Source organism: Triturus cristatus, chromosome 3_2 (assembly GCF_964204655.1).
Source record: "Triturus cristatus chromosome 3_2, aTriCri1.1, whole genome shotgun sequence".
In the NCBI taxonomy this organism is placed as follows: domain Eukaryota; kingdom Metazoa; phylum Chordata; class Amphibia; order Caudata; family Salamandridae; genus Triturus; species Triturus cristatus.
Genome location: NC_140584.1, coordinates 1,198,024,285 through 1,198,039,721, shown reverse-complemented (window position 1 = coordinate 1,198,039,721; position 15,437 = coordinate 1,198,024,285). Strand labels below are relative to the sequence as shown.

Below are 15,437 nucleotides of genomic sequence, written 5' to 3'. Positions count from 1 at the left end.
ATGCCCATAGGGCCAATATGACTGCTTGGGACCGGCGGTACATATAGGAGCAGGGCCTGCACATAACTTGCAATGAAGGCTTTCCACCCTAAAGTCCCAGGGAGCAACATTTAGATTCCATAGGACAACACCACCATCATCCTTCACATCAACAGACAGGAACATGAGGTGGTCATGGACCCTTCTTTGGGAAGCAATTCACCTGTGGCTGTGGGCTCAGCAATGGGGAATTTTCCCAGTAGCATCACACCTTGGAGGTTTCTCTCAGGGTGAGAATGGATGCTCTGAGACTTCTCTCTCACAAAGACCATAAGTGAGCTATACACTAAAGAGATGGACATGATCTTCTCCAGTCTGCGGTGTCCAAATGTGGATCTCTTTGCCAAGATCCAGTATCATCGGTTTTGCACCATGCACTTGCTGTAAATTGTTCCCTGGAGGATCCTTACAGGTTCATTGTGTCATGTTCCCTGCTATACGTATTAGCATGGAGGTTAAGCCGTGCTCGGTTGAGTTCCTGCTGGAGTCCTTTTGTCTTCCATCTGAAGTTGCGGATATAAGCTTGACGGCAAAGAAACTCCGTACCCAATCTACTTCTGCAGGTCAGTCCAGCGGCCGTTGATTCACCTCCTAGGCTCATTATTTTTAGAATTTAAATAGCCCTGCACCTCCATAGATTTTACTTCCTTATGGGGCAGATCTATGGAGCTCTCACGAAAGCAGTAGGTGCGTGGGACGAGCAGCTGAGGCTGTTAACTGGGGTGCACATGCCAGATTGACCTGTATTTTAGCTGTGGCCAGCCTGACATGCTCGGTTCAGGCTTCCACATTCAAGCTACCGTGGAGTTGGGTGAGCAGAGACACAACCCCGTTAGTCTTCTTTGGAGCGTTGTGCTTGCATAGCCCAGCCAGTCCTAGCACTGCTCTTATGCTGCATGGTATTATAAGAGCAGTGCTTGGATTGGCTGGGGAGCTTCGGCTAATTTTTCCCCCAGCCAGCAAACACATTTTCCCATTAAGGCAGCCTGAGGTGGGAGGATTTGTGACGAGTGATTAGGGGGCTAAGTGCCAATTGAGGGCCTGTGAGAAGAGGTATTTGCGGAGTTATGTGGTCGCTGTTATGCAAGAGGAGTTTTCCCTCTCTGATAGGTAGAGGCCTGAAATGGAGCATAGCCTACAGCAGGGTCTTCAAACTGGGGGGCAAGCCCCCCTAGAGAAGTGTTCCCTAGGAGGCGTCAGGCAGTGGCCAAAAGAAGCATTATGCTAATAACTGTGCTTGGTGTTGTTTTAAGCAGGGAAAGAATGAGTGGCAGTGAGCCGCTCTGTAATGGGCCGTCACCAGCATCTTTTGTCATTTATATCCTGGCTGGGAGTATGTGTCAAAAGGGAAGGGACTCCAAATATTCTTCAAAACCCCACCCCCACTTCTAATAATCACACTGTGGATACATTTATACGCTAGCGAGGCCGGCCTGACCAGAATACTATGTTTCCACTCATGCTTTGATTACATATTTTAACCGGTAACAGAACTTCACTGCAATGTCTAAATAAGTCTAAACATGTTTAAACCTTGCCAAGTCAATAAAATAATTGTGAAAAATTCTGAGGGGGCCCGATGAATGTTTTTTCCCCACTGGGCATTAAAAAGTTCTAAGACCACTGGCCGAGAGTACACCGGCTCTTTTCCTTTGACAGCATATTTACTTCAGCTCTTCTAGACTTGATGGACAGCCGTGGGCTCTCTTCACTTTTGTACATTTACACTGATTGCTTACTAATGGCCTGATATTAGCTATTTTTAAGGCCATTAACTGGATTTCTTCTCGGCCCTTTTTTTCCCTGATTAATACAACTCCAAATAAAAGCGCTTCTCTGGAGGCCTATCTTTAAATACTTTCTAGTTCTCATAAATCATCCCTTCATATGAAAAAGACAAACGTCAACTCGGAAACACACTCCCCAGTAGGAAAAGGCCTATTGATTCCTGATGATTTGTTGAAAACGAGCGAGGTTTGTAGTCGGCAGTAGTGCGCTGACGAACCTCAGCATCCGGTGGTGTCTGTCACCCACACGACAGAGAAAAATAGTTTCCTTATTTTTATCTAAAAGGAGGTGGCATCAGGAAACAAAGTCTATGTCAGTCAGTAGGCCTGCATCCTTTTCAGTAACTCAAAGTTCTGTTATTTGCACTGTCTCTTGTCTAACAAGAATGGCTTTAGTAAAAGGTTACCTGGCTGCCCTTTATGCCTTCATGACCAGCCTTCCTGGCTTAGGTCACCGCTAGCAGCACATTTTTTTGAAAGGTTTACTTGATTTGGTTCCTCGCACTCAGTTTATTGTCCCTCTGTGGAATTTGAATCTTGTGCTCACCTTTTTAATGGAATCCCCAATGTAGGTGATGAGCAGTTCCCAGGTTCAACGTCATAACCTGAAGCCCTTCTTGGTGGCAATGAGTTCAGCCCATTGGGGTCAGAGAAATTCAGGCATTCTCAACTAATTCACCTTTCACAGTGTTCTACCCGGAAACGTTGGTGCTCTGTAGCTGCCCATCCTTTCTACCCAGGGTTGTATTTGCATTCTTATATTGAGCAGTTTGTTACCCTTCCATCTTTCTTCCCGCCTTCTTATTACTTCAAAGAGGAGAGGTCTCTGCATAGACTGGACACCAGATATGCGATAACCCATTATATTGACTGTCTACTCACTCCTATAAGATTCAATCACCTCTGTCGACTTTGTCAGGAGCCGGTAAGGCGGCGAGCGAATTTACCATCTTGAATTTGGTTACACTCAATGTCAAAATCTGATACGCCGCAGGCAAGAAAGACCATCTGAAGGGCATTCGTGCCCACTCCTCCAGGACAATGGCCGCTTCCAAGGCTCTCACCAAAGGCATTACCCCACCCCGATGAGTTATCAGTAAGAGCCCAAGGTCTGCAAACAACTCATCTGCTGTATTGGCCAATATGGTTGATGTTGTCTTTGGTTCTCTTCACACACTTCAATGAGATGTGGAATAACTATCAGGAACTGATGCCAGAGCATCAGTCAGCGACGTACATGTCCTGATGTTATCACATCCTGGGCGTGTGACGTTGCGGCTGATCCCGCGTGACGCCACCTGGCAGTGCTGGAGAGTTGTTGCTGTGGGAAAAGTCCACCGCCTGCTGGGAAGAATATCTACTAGGAATATTGATAGTCCGTGATTGACGGTGTTGTATGGAATATTGTACCCAGCCGCGAGCTCAGTCAGCCCCCAAGTTAAGAGCTTGGCAGTCAGTAGAGGTGTTAAATTGCAGCGCTCCTGCACACAGCTGAGGAGCTATAAATGCGTGACAACACATTTCAGTGCGGATCACCTCACTGAAATGCGTTAGTCTAACGCCTGATGCGTGGTACTTGGCAGGGCTGTTAGTGAGGATAAGTAAAGTAACTTTTTTTCAGGCCTCCTTTGAGTTACCCTGGTTACTTCTTCTTTTTTTTTTTTTTGCATTGTTTTATATAGCGCGAACTTGACCCGAATCCAATCCGGTATCCGAGCGCTTTACATAGCACCAGTTTCGTTACAGATAGACGCATTCATTCTTTGTTGGACGGGGAGATTAAGTGATTTGCCCAGAATTACAGGATGTTCAGCATCAGTACCGAGACTCGAACCCAGTTCCCCATGTCCGAGGTCGAGCGCCCTAGCCGTTAGGCCAACTCCTCTCTTTATCCCGGTCTCCTTGATTCGTTCCTGGTGCCTAACGCATTCCAGTTCATGACGCTAACTTTATAAATGGGGTAAAATAGTTAGTGGAGTTATTCAGAAATGGAGGTGTACGGGCAGCTTGTAGGTGATGTTTGTTTGTGTCACCATAATAGCTGCAATTCACAGAGAAAAGGCAATTTGGTGATTCGTTCGTGAACATCTTAGGTAAGAGCCTTGTCACCGACAGACATCGCCATTCGGGAGCGCGGGGTGCGGTACGACTGCGGGCATCCTTACCAGGTGAGCAGAGACCCAAAGTAAAGAGATTGTAAAGACTCTTCAAAGTTCTAACAGTGTATTTCTGAATCATGCAGAAGCATTTCACTTTACATTGAATCCCTGCTGAGTGACATTTATCAGAAGTTTTAGTTTCTACACATGAACTTGGAAATGTTCATTCCCCTCCCCCCACCGCCCTGATGACGATGCCGTTAGCGAAGCAAGAGGCAAGCCAGTCTTCACTGGTACCCTACATGTTGGTTAGGTTGTTGATATAGGTGGAGCCATATCGAAGTCTATTCAAATATACAAGAGATGTGTTTTTACAGCGCTCTTCCTTAACCAGTGTCTTTTAAGGCGCTCTCAAATATGATAATGAAGCAAGAGGCGGTACAGTGCATTGAGGGAATTGCCTAGGATCACACAATTTGGTCTAAAAGGGGAAGCAGGAATTTCATCTCCAGTTTTCTGGCCTCAGGGTGAACAGTTCATCCACTCGATGAGCGAGAGTGGGGCTCGGTGATTGAGATGGAAGGGTGGGGCGGAGACCCCACATGAATGCTTGGCTCATTTTTGGTTTGAGGTTCCAAGGGGCCTGGAGTTAAGCCATCGCCAGGCATCTGGCTCGAGCTTGGAGTGGTTGGCCCCTCTCTGTATAACTGATCAGCTGCCTGGCACAGTCCAGCACACCGGTGCATGGCAAAGGTAGGACTAGAAAGTACCAGGCAAATGCTTCTTCCAATCCTAATTTGTAACACTTTACTAGATTTCTTCGGAGCATGGCCACATCCTGCTGCCAATCTGTCCATAAATAATGAAGAAGCGCCCCAAAAAGAGTGGCGGCATACCACTTCTGCAACTTATTTATGCGGAATTTGATATACATATGTTGGTTTCCCGAGTTTCTTAAATGTCCGAGCCCGTAATATGTGCTTCTATCAAATAGGTCTTTGATGATGGGGGCCGGGCCAACAAGATTGCTGAACTGGAGCTTCTACCTGGAGCTCCAGGGATTTCTCTGCTTGTACTCATCCTGGCACCTAATGCCACTTCTCTTAGTGTTGTAGTGACAAACATAAGAAAAACTCTGAAGAATTGCCACCTTCTCTCCTCAGCTTCAAAGCCTCTACCCCAACAAGATTCAGATGCATTGGAATCAAGTGCTTGAAATAACTGGCGTATAGGTACCTTTTGTCATCATCAGTGGCAGTATTGGTTCAGATACCGTGAGAGGTGGCCACGTTCTCCTTGCCCTTCATAAGGTCAGAAGAACAAAGACTAAATTGAAACGTTGGCCATAAGGGATAGAGCCACAGCCGGTGCTTCTCTTATTTTGGAGGGATCGATCCTCTTGCAAACACCTACAATTGTAGCTCTCCAAACACTAATCTTAACCCAAGCTGTATCCAGACTCTTTACCGCACCCTACCTACAACAAAGGCACCGAGACCTCAGTGTCGAAATATGCTGTGTTGTGAGGAGTTGCCGGAACTTGTCTTTGAAATGACCCTTCTTCTGTGGGATTCCTTGTACTCTCTTTCTCTGTTTTGCGTTCACTTTCTTAACCTAGTCCTGGATCTAGTAGTCTCATGGAGGCTTGTATTTTAAAAGCTAAATCCTAGTTTATTTCTCTTCTGTATTCTTAGCCCCTTCCCCAGAGTCTGTTGATGCAAGACAGTTTTTTGCTCCTTACTTTTATCCAATGGAATCCGTGGGTTATCACCTGTGGCGGGGCAGGTAATGGTGACCGCAGTCACCTTAAAACAGGAGCAGCCGACAAATGATACGACCCTCGTCAACTGTTGGTGTGGGGTGGTATTCCCATCTATGACATAAAGGTGGTAGCTCTGAAAATCATTGAATTGTGAATTCATTATTTTTCTGCACAAACTAGTTGTATTTTAAATGTGAGATTTGCAGTGTGTGAATAATTATCCGTTCTCCCCCTCAGGCGCTGCTGGCAGTGCGGTGAGACCCTGATGGGGAAAGTGCCCTTTGAGTACCTGGACTTCTCCTTCTGCTCCACGCGATGCCTTCAGGAACACAGGAAAACCAACCGTGCTGCCAAGTCCTAGATGGCGTCCCTCTGCTGCCGAGATCCTTCTTCAGTGCCGTGCTGACAGGAGACCTCTGCACCATCCGCATGATGAAGCGTCCCCTTTCTTGCTGTCGCACCCACGTGGGCCAAGGATTGACCATGGACTGTGGTATAATGTTGCATCGATCGCCAAAGACTGTAGTGCACCATCACAGTGTGGAACAAGTACTGCTGTGCAACACCACATGGCAGCCCAAGTGAGTAGCGTACCATCACACTGTGGTCTACGTACTGTAGTGCACCCCCATAATGCTGTGGTCCAAGGATTGTGGTGTATGGTTACACTAGGACCAAGGACTGTGGTTCACCATCTCACTGTGGTCTACGTACTGTAGTGCACCCTCATAATGCTGTGGTCCAAGGATTGTGGTGTATGGTCACACTGGGACCAAGGACTGTGGTTTACCATCACACTGTGGGCCTGATAAATGGGGGAAATGCTTCTTGCAAGGGCAGCTCTATTACACCTGCAATGTAGAAGCTGGTTTGCCCTCAACATTCAAGAAGGTCATATCGCAGCTCCAGCATGAAAGAGGGTAAAGGCCTCTATTTACCCTTCGTAATATGAAATAAATGGCCAGGATGTATGATCAGCAGCTGTTGTGCATGATCTTTGGGAACAAAAATCAGAGTGAAAGGATGGTGATATGCGAAAATGGGGATTTCCTCCTGGAGAATGTGTGCCTCAGTACTAAGACTAGAATTGGACCTATGTAGCAATAAATTTGTCTTAAAACCGCAATGATCATTGCTTCGTATTTGAGCAGATATGACTGCATTTCAATGACCAAAGCAGGCGTTTGTAGTGGCTGATTTATCAGGGAGCATTTGTGTACCACACAGCATTCATTTGAGGGCACTGGTACTAGGCGAGGTTCTTGGTCACAGAAGGCGCAGATGTGACAGGATCACATCGATTTTCCACATCACTGGCCAAACAACAAAAGTCAAGAAAGGAGGCAGGTCTCCAAACCTTGGTAAAAACAAAAGAAAACCTTATCAAGAAACTACTGTATCGGGCTGTCTCTCCTTCAGTAGCATCCCCAAGTCTGGCACTTCAAGGCAGCCTGTGTCGTCCAGTTCTTTTAAATGCTATTGTCCCTTTCAATTGTTCAGTGTGTAGACACAAGCGACTGGGTAGGTGAAACAAACCTTAAGCCTTGTATTGATTGTAGACGCAGGGTTCTGAGTAGGAGCGATCAGGAGTCAAAGCATCAGCTTCCTACGCTGGAGGGATATTTGCACCACAACCAGAATTCATCTGCATCTCAGGACAGCTGCTAACAACAGAGGAAATAGTCTGAAGAAAACATAGCCATTATACTTTTTTATCGCTGACTAAAGGAGCATTGTGTCAGACACGGACATTTTCATTTTGGATACAAGCAGCCTCAATGACAGACATATCCGTCACATTACAGCTGTGAGCAGTGAAGTCAACAGTGAAAAAAAACACTCACTCATCAAATTCGTATCCTTGATATCAGTTTTGTTTGTGCCTATTCGACACTATATAGAAAGTTATTGATGGGATTCTTGCAAACGAATCAGTTTTGTAGCTGTGCCCTCATTGGCCAACACCTCAAGCTCAAATTTAGAAAAATTAGGTGAAGCCTCTTTATGCAGGTGACAGAAGAAACCGACCCTCTCAGCTCATTGCTCATTATAGCAGTATATTCAGAGTACATTAGGTTTGATGTGAATGACACCCTTTCTTCTCATGATTGTTCCTGCATGGCCAACGTACTCCAATAGCACGTTGATTACTGAAGACGAGATCGCCTTTGCAACCCCACCTTGCTTTCAACATCACTGGGCGCTGCAGTAAAAACCATAAAGTTTGTATTCCATCTTACAGCCTCATCCTCTGGTAAGAAAAGTCCACGTTCGATTCCAGGTTAAGAATTAATTCACCGGATTTAATGGAACATACAGTACTGCTGAATGGTTACTTGATAGTAAAATGTGAGCGAAGGGGCTACATTTGTGGATACAATCTTATGTCCCAAGAATGGTGGCAGCCACATTAAATATGCTGCTTGGAGTATGCAGGGCCTGAAGAAGTAGGATCACATCACCTCCACCCTGGTGAAACTGTATTGGCTCACTTTGCTGGCCTGTATCATCTTCCAAGCCAGCTGCATTCTCGAAAAAAGCCCTCACAACCAGCACCCCCACTGATCGGGCACACAAAAACCCCATCTGGTCATGGTCAAGACACCCTCTGACTGGAGATGAAGAGTAATAAAGACAAAAACAGAGCAACATATCTTTTCCATCCATGCATCCAAGAAATGGAACAGCTCCATATCCATCACATTACTGCATTATCTTTCAACAAACCAGCTACCTCTCCTATCACTTGTTACCTTTACTGCCTTTTGGCTAGGTGTAAGCGATAGAAATATCCCCTACCAGCCTTGATGTCCAGTTTGAACCAAAAATGGTGAGGTGGACAAAAACAGTAGGAGAAGGTGTACCAGCAAAGTGAAAAACATCCTGCCTGAAGTAGTGATTGCAGCATGGGGTCACGTTCCTTGACTTGCACAAAACTGTGTTGAGGCAGTGGTTGGTAAAGCGATAGGCTGGAGAAGTAATGTGGCTCACAATAACAGCCCATTGGGGCCCCACTCAGGGAAAGCAGAGGCCTGGTGCAAATCAGAAGTGAAACAGTGCAATGTAGAGGTCAACCTCTGCATAGTGCAATTTAAATCTGAAATATCATCAAGGTGAGTAAAATGCAGGAAGAGAATGAGGACTGACACAAACACTCAATACTCCGTTAAAATAAACAGTGTATTTTTTTTAAAGATCTGCTGAGGGCAGATAAACTATTTGTTCAGGCCTGTGATGATGTATGACATTTATGAGCAGCCCATAGTTTAGCAGTTGCATGAGCACACTCTGTTGGACTCAGGACAGTTTTTACTGCCACCGGGTGCAATTTTGATGTCAAAGGTGAAAATGCCAGCTAATAAGCAACTGTACATTCACAATGCTATAAAAGAAGGCATAGCAAGGATGACTCAGACACCCTCAAGAAGCAAGGCCTTTGTGTGGGAGGATTAGGTAACAGACCAAATGTCACTAATAAAAGAATTGAAATATTTAATCATAGATGGCAACAAGCAGATCACAGAATAGATAGTGTGGCTATAGGAATTACATCCATGAGCCAAAACATAGAAAATATCTGAAACTAGCAAATAAATGCAGAACATAAAATATCTGCCTGGAGGATACAACTACCATGCTTACAGGCCAAATAAGTGAATTACATCTTGTTGGGATAAGGAGAAAAACTTGCAGACCTAGAGGATAGGACACAAAGAAACAATGTAAGACTTCTGGGACTACTAGAGGGCATGGTATCAGACTTGTGTGAAACATTCTTGGAAACTTTCCTGCAAAGAATCATTGTGGACTAGGTCGTAATTCAAGTGAATGGAGCATACAGAACCCCTACACAAAGGCCACCACAAGGAAGTTGCAGAGTATGATAATGATCTGCTTGCTGAGCTAAGGAGATAAAAATGAAGATATTGTCACACTAGCAAAAAGATATTTTCTAAAATGGCAACAATGATCTTTTTACCCTGACTTTTGAGTAGGAATACAGAAAAAGCCTGGAAACCTTTCACGAGGTGAAATAAACTGTGAGATAAAAAATATTGCTTGTGCATAACTCTTTGTAGCTACGTTGAGCATAGAAAAACAGGGTAAAAGGCACTTCTTCAAACATCTAGCTATAGCATTAGGTCACTTGTGATTGCCATCATCCACTTGGTGTTTAAAGATGGAAAGGTGCATGGTGGTCCTAATCACACTGTATAAATGGTTAATAATTTATATGGTTTGGTCTCTTTTATGATAACAAGGTGGTCATGATATTGCTTTCCAAATATCCCTGTTGTAAAAGGTGGGTACAATGTCAAGACTGTGAAAACAAATACATATTTGTTTACTAATATATAAAATTGTGCTTCGTTATTTTCTTCTCTCATTCCCTTAAATGATAAGGGATGGGATGGACCACACAACATTGTTGTGACCAAATCGGAGCTGGGGTTACAAAGACAGGTATTGGGCAGAAATCGCAGAATGTTTGAGTAAGACAGCAATACCACTCTATATAATCAAAATCTATTCTTATAGGGCAACAGGTCAGAGGATGAAACTAAAGAGGATGCTTAAGTATATGTTTTATAGTTTTATGGAATGCACTTATCTTGCAATGTGATGGGAATAAAAGGGATCAGATAAGAGATGCAGGATCTGTTACATCCATGGAAAAACATGACACACATGAAACATGTTAAGCTAGGCACCATTGGGGAGGTCAGTGCTGGCACTCGTCATTCGACCATATGATTTGTTCTGTAATTGATAAGACATGTCCCAAAGAGAACAAACAGTATTCAACGATCCAGTAGAGGGGTATATAGAGGTAGCAGGGTCACTATATGGGAAGAAGATACTATTTATGAACAGTTATGCTCTGGATAGTGACAATGAACACTTTCTCAGATTATCTGGACAGACAAATCGAACTGCATTCTCAACAGGACGCAGGATAGTTCTGTGGTAGTCAGTAGAATGCTGGGAAAAGCAGGGACCTCCCTTCTTGAAATAATGGCTGAAACTAGTCTAACAGTATTGGGGCACACTGCTGATGGTAATATTAGGGGATACTTGTTCTTGCTCTCCTGCCTCAAGATGAATCTTACTCATGCATAGATAGATTTAAAATAATTTAGACAGATGCATGTCAGAGCATACTCAGTTGGGGATGACCTGACTCCCTGAGCAAGAGATCGCCATTGGGTCCAATGTGGAGATTGCAGGCTAAAGCACTATAGGAAATCCACCTTTTCTGCATGGTCAATTGGATTTTTCACCCTTTGCTGGCCCTATATGTTTGCTCGCTTTAGAACTCTGTGCGCTTTACCTCTGCTATTCCTGCTATTCCGTAAAAAAATGCTTGTGCTCCCCCTTTTAAAATGGTTGAACTGGTATTTGTAACTTGCCTATAAGTCTCTGGTATATGACACAAAATGTACCCAGGGTCTGGAAGTTAAATGCTACCAGAGGATTGTAGCACCTATTGCGTTTACACAAGGAGATGATGGATGGAGCGCTGAAACTTTTCAAACACTCACCCCAGTCTCAGATCCGGGTTGAATCCATCATCTTTCTTTAGCTCACTTTGCCACCCCAGTTCAGACACAGCTATATGCAAATCAGTCTTGGCCCTGTGCCTCATGGGAACAGTCCAGCCCGAACTGCCAAGCCATTTCTTCCCTGGACCGGAAACAAGCATCCTGGGACCGGTTTCAGGCTAACACCCCTCTTCAGCCAGGCTAGCTTGAATCCAGTGGCAAAGTGAGCAAGGGATCCACGTCTTGGCATACCCTGCCAACAAAGCAAACACAAGCAGATGATGGACAGAGTGATGAAACTTTTCAAAAACTCACCCATGGTGAGCAAAAAAACGACGGATTTAGGCCCAGATCTCTGTACTGGGGTGAATGTATGATATTGTTCTGCATTCTGTCTATCAATTGTTCTTTTTGCATTTGTCAGCCCGAGTGGGACAGGTATGCCCAGACGTGAGTCCCGTGGTCTCCATGCCACTGGAGTCAAGCTATCCTGGCTGATGAGGGCTGAAAGCCCGAAACCGGTCCTAGGATGCTTGTTTCCAGTCCAGGGAGGACCTGGCTTGGCAGTTCGGGCTGGACTGTTCCCATTGGGCACAGGGTCAAGACTGATTTGCATATGGCTGGGTCCAAACTGGGATGGCATGGTGAGCAAAAAAACGATTGATTTAGGCCCAGATCTCTGTACTGGGATGAATGTATGACATTGTTCTGCATTCTGTCCATCAATTGTTCTTTTTGCTCCTATTGTGTTTGCCATCCACTATTATGAGAGGCCTGAAGCCATGTTTGCACTGACTGTAACAGTGCAAAAATGCACTGACTGCAACCTGTCCAAATAAACCCATTTTAACAAGTAAAAACCTTCCTCTTAAATATTAATAGGTCACCTCTAGGTGGGCCATATAGCCCACAAACCAGGGTGCATGGTATTTAAAATATGACTTGTAGAAAATTAAAGTTAGCATGTCCTCGCTGTAGAAAGGCTAGTTGGCCCATAGAGAAGCACTAGGATGCAGTATCAAATAATAATAATGTATTTCGGGAAAGGGAAAATCAATTAAACCCCTTTTATATTCTAGTTATTTAAGGTCCAATTCAATTTAGAAGTCAGATGTTTGATTAATATAAGGAAAAGTTACTTTTAGAAATGTCCCCTTTACCTGTCTGACCTGTCGAAAAGCTAATTTGCATAACCCTCTGCCAGCTCTCAGCCAGTGATTAGCCTTCAATAGGTGTGACATGCCTCCGAGGAGTAGACAATAGGCTGACTTGAATGGACAGAGATGACAACTCTGAGTTCAGCAGAATAAGCAGGGTGGGGTTTGTGGCCCTCCTTTTTGACAGCACAGTGTCAAATCCTGCTTGACAGGTCTGTTGATCCACATGTAACACTTGGGACACACTTTAAATAGAACAGAATGCAAAGACAATTCTTGTTTATCCACTGTCTGGTTGTTGGAGGACCCTCCATTTGTCCTTCCAGACTTCTGTCTCTGTGTGTGTTGAGGGTTAGAATTAGATGAGGTTGAACACTAGGATTACCATATAACACTCTCCCACTCCCCAGACCCCAAGTTTATTGTGCCTATAGGCTTTCGCAATCTTGAAAATTCTCTGACACAGCACTTTGGGCCTGTTAACAATAAGGCACACAGAAACTATTGCAGACTTGGGTAGGTCAGCACCTGGAAACGTTTACCCATTGGAAAGGGAGGGGCCAGGAGTCCACCCCCCTCCACCCCACTAGCTTATTCTTGGAACGCACTTCAGAATACTTTCTGGACCTGTGGAAGATCAGAAGAGGACTGGACCTGGTGTCTGTGTCATGGGAGGAGCCCTGAAGGACTGGACCTGCTCTCTCTTGTATTGTTAGAAGTGGACTACCAGAGTGTGTCGACTGACCTCCTGGGTGGTGGCTACAGGGAGACAAGCTGCAAGAGGCCTTTTCCTAGTTGTAACCAGCTGACCAGTACCAACTGGACCCTGCTGTTGGCCTCTGGCTGAAACCCTGAATCTCTGTTTCTCCCCAATTCTGCTGAGGGGCTTTAGAAGTGTAATTCTTTGCTGGACTGGGACTTAAAAGACTAAGGGCCTGATTAGAAGTTTGGTGGTCTGATGGACTGCCAAACCCACTGTGACAGTGCGGCTACCGCCACACTGGCGGTTAATACAAGTTGGGTGGTCGGACCACTGCTACTGCCAGGGATCCGAGATCCCTGGCAGTCTTGCAGCAGTCTGAGACCCGCAATATGCTGGCAGTGCCGCTGCGGCACCACCAAGTACCTTATGAGTTTCCTTACGGCCACAGTTTTCATGTTGATGAACCCGCCATGAAAACAGTGGCAGTGAGAAAACACAAGGGGTCCTACAGGGCCCCCTACTGCCTCAGGGCCATGGGGTGCATACAGGGGGGCACATGTTGTGCCCCCCCCATGTTCATGCACCCCAGTTCCTGCATGGCATGGACTGCACTAGTACATGCTGTGCAGGAACAGGCTTTGGCATTCCCATTGCGGTGCCTTTCTAAGGCTCACCGTCTGGGACCCCCAAAGCACCCCCGCCAGACCACGAATGTACTCTTAATCTGGCGGACGAGCTCGGCAGTGTGGGAGCGAGGCGCTGGCGTGGCAGCCTGCTCCCACACTGCCAAACTCTTAATCAGGCCCAAAGGTAAAAAAAGTTTGCTAGGATGAACCTGGTTAATGTATCTGACCCACGCTCCATCGTCGTCATCCTCAAATTGCAGGTCGTGTGCCTTTTGATGCTATTTCTTTTTAAAACTTTAAAGATTCCTTTCCCTGGTTCCCCTTGATTTTTGTTATTTTGGTATTATTTTGTTTATTCAATTCTACTCTATGTTTTAATTTGGTTTGTGATTGTTTAAAGTTGTCCATTTTGAATTAGTTTAGATTAATAATGATTCTGTAGACTTGGGGGGCCTTTAAGGTGGCCATTAGAGGTAAATCTAACAGCATCACACATGGTGTGAGGAGAGATCTAGCCTCTTAAGTTAAGACATAAGAAAAGGAGACAATAATAATGTGGAAAGGGGCTGGATGTGGAGGACGTGTGGGTCCGCAAAACGAACCCAACATTTAAGGCCAAAAACATAGGATTAATGAAGGCACCCGGTCGTCTGGAGAAACTTGACTGTAAAGTGTACACGGCCATCCAATATGAAGGGATAGATGGAACGGAGGATGCAAGCATGGGGGGTTCATAGAGAATGAGATAGACGCAGATGCTGAATGTTAGAAGGTGACCCCAGGGGAGACAGGGAGGTAGCCTGAACACCCCGAGACCTACCCTCGGGGTAACGTAGCCGGGCACTGGCGGGAGACTCCTCAGGGGAAGAGTCTCGTATCTAGGATCGCACACACGGCACCACACGACAAAGAGACACCACACGGTAGGTTCTTGGGAACAGATCTTTTATCTACTCAGCTACGTCGGATCTTTATGATCACCAAGGTGGATATGTACAAATAGAGCACGGGCTCAGAGAGTCTCGGTAGGGAAAAGGGGGTAGTGGGACAGTTTTTGGGGGTCCGGATCAAATGCAGGGGCGTACCCAACGCACAGCTCACAATCCTCGAGCCGGGGGATACACTGCGGTCCAGCTGGACCGAGGGAGTCTTTAGGAGCCGCAAGTCACTCAGCAGGGCTCAAGCACAAGGTCGGAGGTCTTACGATCTTCAGGGGAGCCGCAAGTCACTCAGCAGGGCTCAAGCACAAGTTCGGAGGTCTTACGATCTTCAGGGGAGCCGCGAGTCACTCAGCAGGGCTCAAGCACAAGGTCGGAGGTCTTACGATCTTCAGGGGAGCCGCGAGTCATTCAGCAGGGCTCAAGCACAAGTTCGGAGGTTTTACGATCTTCAGGGGAGCCGCGAGTCACTCAGCAGGGCTCAAGCACAAGTTCGGAGGTCTTACGATCTTCAGGGGAGCCGCGAGTCACTCAGCGGGGCTCAGAAGTTGCAAGGGAGCCGCGACCACGTCAGCAGGGCTCTCGTCGTTCCAGAGTCGAATCTCCCGATAGTCCCAGAGCACCCCTTGTTATAGGTCAACTCCTCTTTGATGTCCGGGGTCCGTGTAGGCAGGGGTCTTAGCGCCTGGGGGCCGCTCGTTGGAGTTTCCTGCCATGTTGTCCTTTGATCCTTTTCAGAGCCGGGTCGGGAGGAGTCCCAGACACTCAGCAGGTGTGGAGCCA

The 15,437-nt window shown here is 45.9% G+C and overlaps 1 protein-coding gene across 5 annotated transcripts in view; it reads left to right on the top strand.

Annotated features, from left to right (window-relative positions):
- The window catches only part of ANKZF1 (ankyrin repeat and zinc finger peptidyl tRNA hydrolase 1), a 247,030-nt gene extending 236,982 nt beyond the window's left edge, over window positions 1-10,048 (top strand). For all 5 annotated transcript variants that reach the window (XM_085650150.1, XM_085650153.1, XM_085650149.1 and 2 more), the window contains one exon: window positions 5,925-10,048. In XM_085650150.1, the coding sequence (XP_085506276.1) occupies window positions 5,925-6,048 (124 nt within the window). In that variant the 3' untranslated portion in view covers window positions 6,049-10,048. The remainder of the gene's footprint in view (window positions 1-5,924) is intronic.
- The last annotated feature ends 5,389 nt before the right edge of the window (window positions 10,049-15,437 follow it).